Source organism: Anopheles aquasalis, chromosome 3, assembly GCF_943734665.1.
Source record: "Anopheles aquasalis chromosome 3, idAnoAquaMG_Q_19, whole genome shotgun sequence".
Lineage (NCBI taxonomy): Eukaryota > Metazoa > Arthropoda > Insecta > Diptera > Culicidae > Anopheles > Anopheles aquasalis.
The window spans coordinates 27094096-27101595 of NC_064878.1; the positions used below are offsets into that span (position 1 = coordinate 27094096).

The following is a 7500-nucleotide window of genomic DNA, read 5'->3' on the forward strand; positions in this document are numbered from 1 at the left end:
TCTTCTCGAGCTGCTTCTTCAGCCCGACCAGCTGCTCCAGGTCGTGCTCGTGCTGTGTCTGCAGGCGCTTCTTGGTGAACTCGAGCTCGCGCGCTACACGCTCGTACCGTTGCCGGTAGTTTTTCACGACGTCCCCAGCGTCCACCAGCCCTCCGCCGTCACTCCGCTCGGTACCGATATCGCCCGCATCGTACTCGCTGCCACCGAATGTGCTGCAATCGTCAAAGTCATAGTTGAGCTCCGATTTAGCACACAGCAGCTCCATCTCCATTTTTTCCGAAGATTCCTGCAGGTTGCGGTACTTGGCCTCGTACTCCTTCACCTCCTTCTCCAGCCGCAACCGCTCGGACGTTTCCGAGGCCAGCCGTTCGGTGATGAGGTTCGAGGACGAGTGTTCTTCCGTCAACTCGGAGGTAACGTCGCTCAGCTGGAAAGCAAAACAGGATCGGATTAATAAACAGTCCCAAGCAGTATTCCTGGTTAGTGTCAGAAAGGATGTTAACCAAAATTGCCTCAATCGTCAACGGAAAAGACCAAAACATTCTACGCAATTCCCAACCAACCACAAGCTACGCATCATCATCACGAGGAGTTGCCTCAAAATAGCACAACAACACACATTGTAGCGCGGTCTGACCAAAGCGCAGACCACAGCGTACAGTTGCATGCGCCACCGGTCACTTGTCAATAATTGCGCTGTACGGATCCACCCCGCCACCTTCTTCTATTACCTCTTCGCTTATATCCACGACGGTACTACAGTCGTCATCATCATCATCATCACCCAATCGTCGGCGCACAACACGACGCGAAGACGTTCGGCTGACACCTCCGGCACCGGCAACCGCCGGCAGTTCACAGTAAAACGAAGACCGTGAGCTCGACCGCGACACACTTGAACCAGCGCCACCACGGCTTCCACCGAGGGACGCAACGGTGAGCCGGCGGCGGGGCGACTGATCCTTCTTCAGCAGCTGCAACCCGCGGGTAATGATGTTGGAGACACTACGCGACCGAACCGTTCCCATCCCCGTCACATCAGCGAACGAACCAACGCCAAAGTCCTCCCGTCGTCGCATCGACCGTCCGAGATTACGCCAGTCCTGCATTACGTGATCGGTCCGCCGAAGGAAATCCTGTATCTTGGTACTCAGATACTGCGAGGCGGAACGGGCCAGCGATCGATTAGCGCCGTACTTCGGAACGGGGCCCATCTCCGACGGTAGATCGACCGCGATCTCCTGTGGCAGGGTAGCGAGCGATAGCAGGAAGCTTTCCAGCAAATCGGCCGTCGGTAACCCGGGTATGGTGGATCGGTCCCCTTCCAGTGGTCCACAGGACATGGCACGATCGGCCATCATGCGTTTCCGGATTGCCCAGTGCTTCCGTTCGGCGACCGTAAGGCTGGACTCGCTGCTGGCTCCATTCGATTCCGGTTCCTTCTCTGGTGGCGTCGTAGTTGCCGTTGATCCATTGGCCACCTCTTCCTCTTCCTTACTATTCTGCTTCTGTTTCTTTTGTTGCTTTTCTTCCTTCACTTTGTTGCCCACCGCTTTCGACTCCTTGGACTTCTTCGTTACCGGCTTCGCCAGATCGGGCTGCATTTTGGAAATTTCCACGATCCCCCTGACCATCGCCCCGTCCGTCGTCTCGTGCGTAATGGTCGTCTCAACGGCACCCATTAGGGGCTGCTTTTCAGCATCCGGCGCAGAAATTTCAGCTCCATCAGCGGCCGCTGGTGTTGGCACCACCGATGGCGAGGACGGCGACGACTCCAACTCGCCTCCAGCTTTCGGTTTCTTTTTGATGATTTTCCTTATCACTCGGCGCACCTTCACCACCGGTTTGCTGCTAGTGGCTGCGGTTGTGTCGCTCGGTTCGGACACTTTCGGTGCCGGTTCGCTGCCATCCCGTTGCACCACGATACTCTTGGAGGAAGAGGTGCGAAGTAGCGATAAGGTGGAGGGGCTTTTCTCCTTCATCGTCGTGCCCTCCCTTGTGGACTTTTCACTTTTTTCCTTCGGGGCCGGTGAAGGTGTGCGCACTGGAGAAGCTCGCGACGAGCCGTTTTTGATGAGCTTCGGATCGACGGCGGAACGATCGGGTGTGACGGAGCGGCGTGAGGAAGGTTTCAGTGACAATCGAACCCCGATCGGAGCACCGGACATCGACGCGCTACTGCCACTCTTCTGGGTGCCACTGTCGGTCGAACCATTGCCAAGAATGTAGGAGGATTTCTTCTTATCCTTCGTGTCCTGCGGCGTTGAGCCATTTGTGACGCTGGTTCCCGTTCCTTCTGGCAGCAGCTTACCGTTCGTCGTCAAACGATTGCCACTCGATGAACGAGCCAGCACCGGCTTGAGCGCGATCGCGGAAGACGATTTGTTGAGATCCACCGGTGGTTTTGCTCCGTTGGTCTCTTCTGGTGTTTTCGTCGCCTTATCATAACTATTTGTAGGCGGAGAACGGGACACTCCGTTCGTGGTGGCAACATTTGCCGGTGGCAGTGGTGGTAGTTGGCCATTCGCTTTTCCCGCTGCAGTGCTGGTGCAGGTTTTCGATCCACCAAGACCATTCTTTTCTATTCCCTCACTAATCCCATTCGTCCCACTACCGTTCGTGAGTTTTCCATCAATTTTTCCCCCATTTCCCGTTGGATCTTTACTCGTATTGTCCGTACGTCCATCATGAACGAGCGTAATCGTCGCAGCGGATGATTTTCTGGGTCCCATTTCGTTGTTATTCGCATCAATACCACCACTGGTGCCGTTGCTGTTGCTGTTACTCTGTGGTGCCGTCTCCTTCGCTGCCGTCACCTTGCTACTTCCGGTGGCCCCGTTGATGGTGATGCTGCTGGTGGCCTTGCCACCGTTCGGTAGAAAGCTTTTCCACGATAACTTTCCCCCGACCGATGAGGACGATTTGGAGGGTGCGATCGGTGGTTTGGTGGGTGGTACCGTGGCAGTACTGCTCGCAGACGTCATCTTTTTCGATTTCTTCGTCACTCCACTCTCGTCCTCGCGAGCGCCTACAGTCTTGCCAACAATAACCGGGGTCGTCGTCGTCGTTGCTGTGGAGGAGGAGTTGGGTGTGGGGTTGTTGTTGTTGTTTTGCAACTTGTCCCCGCCATCCTGACGACATTCGGCGGCCCCCGACGACGACGTCGTCGTCGTCGTTGGCAAGACATCCGGCGAAGACACCACGGATTGCGTTGGTGGTGTGCAGCTGCTGCTGGTGGTAGTGCTGTTCGGAGTAGCAGCTGCTGCTGTTGCCGATGGCGCCACTGTTGCCGAGGATGGTGCTGCTGTCGGTGGTTGCGTTATGCGCGACGATGATGGCGATTGCGCCAACGCCGTTGGTGCCGATATAATTGGCCGCATCTTGCGGTGCTCGATTTCTTCCGATTGTTCCGGTGCAACACTTCACACTCCGGACGATCGCAAAGGGGCAATCGGCTTTTCACTAGGTACCGATACCCAGATTCTCAGTCCACGTTTGAACGTCCACTTTTCTGCTTTCACTCGGGACCGATACGCTTGGTTGGATTGGATTTAATTCTCAAAGCAGCCCAGTCCCCGGTGGTGGCTGCTTCAGTGGCACCATATCGAACCGCTCACAGGCGAAGGGCGGCGGCCACATTCGTGGGATTCAACTCCGGGAACGACCGAACCGACTGCTGCTGGTTTGCTGCTGCTTCACGGTGTACGCACTCTCTGTTCGGTCGATCGTTAATCCGTTTAAAATCACAGACACACTCACACGCCCTCCCTCCGTCCCTTGGTTACAATAATATTGGGAGCAAATCACTCGAAAATGTGCATTTCAAAACCGGAGATCAACCGGAGATCGGTCCGGTGGGTGTTTCACAATCTACTACTGCTACCAGCCCTATATATCGCGCGCACTCCCTTCAGATCGTGCTCTCTTTCTCGCTAATTTAATTGATCCCCCTTTCGCTATCTCGCTCGCTGACTGTGCGCGTCCCCAATTTTCCGCTCCGGGTGTGCTGATCGATTGCGATCTCGATCGGATGAAGGTTTTTAATTTTGACGGCCGTAATATGCGCGCTCGCTCGCAGACTCTGCGCGCAGTTCACTTCCACCTGTCGTCTTCGTCGTCGTCGTCGTCGTGTTTAACAAGCTTCTGGGGTTCGCGCGACGAGACCGGCGCGGATTCGGATTACGGTTCGGATTCGAATGGTGTGCGTGGTTTGCTGCTCGGTGGTTCTCGGACTCCGACTTGGTGTGTGGTGGCGCTGGGATTGCATCCGCACGCAAACGCAACCAGCAACGGACTACTGACGGTGGATGGGCAGGATCAGCCACTAACCCATCAACCCGAACGAACCCGTCAGAACTCGTACTACTGCTACGGCTGCTGATGATGATGGTCGTGGGGAGGAGGACCCCAGTATGTTTGTTGCAGATGAGCTTACGCGGAGGGGCAGCATCACAACAGCCCCTGTCCCGGGTTCTATTTAAACACTTTTGGGTGTTGCGTGCAGTGTTCATTGGCCACATTTACCCGTCGCGCCCGCCGCTTTCATAATCGCTAGTAGTAATCGCTGTTTTGTTACAACATTTTACGACTCATTTCGTTGCACATGTACCAAATGCACAATCCACGGGCAGCAGGGATAAGTGTTTCTCGGGAGTCTTCTTATCCGAGTTGCTGCAACAAGAATTTTGTTAGTGATTTGGATCTTTATCAAGAATATTGTACCTGTTGCATGATTCGATTTAAATTGATCTTCTCTATTCGTTAATACTCTTACAATAATAATACGGATAAAGTTATTGATCACTTGCATCTTGATGCACACAAGAAAATTACAACAGAAATACCTCAAATTTTGACACAAATAACTTTCAATCATGTGCGTTAACCTTTATCAAATTGATCAGATTGATTGCCCATTCGATCTTGATTTCGAACAGCGCCATCGGCACCATAACGATCCATTCGCACCGTAATCAAGACCGGGAGATCAAGAATCCATGAAATGGATTCATAATTTGATCGCCCAAATTGATTGTACCGACACGAAAAGACGGTTCCCCCACGACGAGACAGCTCGTCGTCTCCCACCATCCGCTGCACGTATGAATCATTCAATCAATGATCGCGCATCCATCCATTAATTGCAATTTGAACCACAGGTTCCGTTCGCTCAATTTAACCACCGATGACGGCATGAATGGCACACCGTGCCCTCTGCTCGCTCGCTGATGGACGGCCAGTCAGTCCGATCGCGGCCAACAAGCAGCGAGGAGGAGGAAGCGGACGAGGCGATGGAGACAAGCGTAACGGAGCGACAAATCAGTCACACAAGCTCGGTAACCACTCCTCTCCCCCCCTTGGTTCGGGCGCGAACGACAAATGTAACATTCGCGGGTATTATGGCACACAAACATCTCGTGTGTCTGCGTCTTGCGTCGACCCACCCGTTGCCAACTTGCTTCTTCTCTTCTGCCCTGCTGGTGGTGGTGGTGGTCGATGCTCTGATGCGTCTCTCTCGGCCGGCCAGAGTACTTCGTTTATTTTAAGATTCCGTATCCCACCGTGGCGACCATCCACCACCTCCACCTGCTCGTACTACTCGATCGACCGATTCACAGTGCTCTACCGAAGATTGGCAGCATTGGCATGTGGCTCAGTTTATCACTTTCAAACTCACGGATCTCTTATCTCGAGAGTGGGGGCACATAAGCACATAAATCGTAAGTTACGCCATGCGTAATGGCCGAGAGTCGGGAGCGTTGCGATACAATTTCGTAAATAGAATTAATATCCGAACGATCGGAGCGCCACACCGGTGGGGCAGGGTACCGTGTTCCGCGATCGTTCATCGCCCCCTTTCAGAGCGAGCGGATCGCACTGAGGATTGCTTGTCTTGTCTCGAATCTCTGCCTCAGCGCCGTGTTTTAATTGAAAAGAACAGCACAAGAACCCCCGAAAACAAAAAAAAAAACAAATTAAAACACTGCGACCGGAGACACCAACTGAATGAGATTGTATGGCTGGCGAGATGGCCAACACGGAGCACGGCATCGCATCCCATCCCATCGCCCATTGCGTACTCGCCAATCGCGGTTGGTGGTACACAACACACACGACAGCGCGTAATTATCGAAGCCAATCGACGACGACGACGACGACGACGACGGCCAAAACGTCGACCAAGAGGACGGATGTTACCGGATAGTTAAACGGCTGAAATCACGGGACAGACACATATAGCCACAGCATGCCTGCCAGCCGGTGGCCTACCGAGCGCGAGTCAGCTGTTTCTGGTACGCTTTTCTCGCGCGGAGCTCGCGCTCCCGAAAGTGGACCAAGAATAACATGCCAGCGAAGAATGCGGGGAAAAGAGTAAGAGGCCCACTCAACAGACGCAGGTTCTCAGCCCTCAGACCACACAGTGTTTTTTATGGGTGCGCAGAGGTTGGTTGGTTTAGGGCCGCAATCTTCTCTTCAGGTGGTGCACAACACCACAGACAGCCCCATTCGAGATTTGTTGGGAGCTGTTCCTTCTCTTCTGGGCAACCGGTGGGCTCAGCCGGGCTGCAAATCAGGCCGCCGGGAACCGGGAAACGCAGTGCCGGACCCATACCATGGGGGGGAACGGGCGTAAAGCGAACAAAAGATAAACAAGCGGGCGCGCAACCAACGGGAACCAGCACTGGGAGCCGCGCCACGACGGTGCAAATGAAGCGGGTACGATCGCTGGCAAGCAGAGTTGAGGCTGAATGGTGGTGGACCGGTGTCACGGAAGATTTTCCTCTTCTTTTTCCTTATTAACCGGCGCTGTGGCGCATGGTTAGTGCTGCGACCAGGCAGCAAGACTAGCGCGGCGCAGTAGGTCATCGCTAATGAGTTGGATAGCACCACCGTCGCAGTCGTCGTCGAGCTGAAGCTGTGTTCCGGTTACACTGATGCACTGGGCCGACGACGAGGAGTTTGCCTGCCTTTCACGGCAGTTGTGCAGGTGCAGCAGCCACTGCCAACTGAACTTCGTTCGAGCATTCTAACTTCCGGCTTCACGATGTTGTTGGTACAGCTGAACACATTCCGTCACTTCAGTAAATAGCTATTGTAGCTGTTGTAGCCCATATTATCACAGGTGTTTAGATGGATATCTTTTGTAGTTAAAGCAATGCTTCAAAAGTTCAACACAATAGCTTATCGATCATAAACTGTTTGAACAGATATCTTTTACAAAAGGCATTCCGTTGTTGGAGTATCGCAAGGCAGTAATACCTTCACTTTTTGTGAATACTTGGCCTGATCACCACCGTTTATCGGAGGTATTTCCTTGATCCTTTCCGTTTAAGGGCTATCACAATCTCTCTATCACGATCACATGTAAGCACGTGCGGCCATGGCCCATTATATGGAAAGTCAACTATAGCTCGAAGCAAAATTCAACTTCCTAGTTTTCCAAGGGCAGTCGCTTGTTGTTATCAACCTAGTTTGAAATTTATACGCTATTATTTAATG

At 53.3% G+C, this 7500-nt stretch overlaps 1 protein-coding gene across 7 annotated transcripts in view; it reads right to left on the reverse strand.

Moving 5' to 3' along the window:
* Positions 1-7500, reverse strand: part of LOC126578527 (unconventional myosin-XVIIIa) — a 27900-nt gene that overhangs the window by 6213 nt on the left and 14187 nt on the right. For 6 of the 7 annotated variants that reach the window (XM_050241182.1, XM_050241181.1, XM_050241177.1 and 3 more), the window contains exon 6: positions 1-427. This exon is cut by the window's left edge and continues 1624 nt beyond it. In XM_050241182.1, coding sequence (XP_050097139.1) covers positions 1-427 — 427 coding nt within the window. Of the gene's footprint in view, positions 428-731; positions 4280-7500 lie in introns of those variants that run through there. The other variant, XM_050241183.1, reaches the window with a different exon arrangement.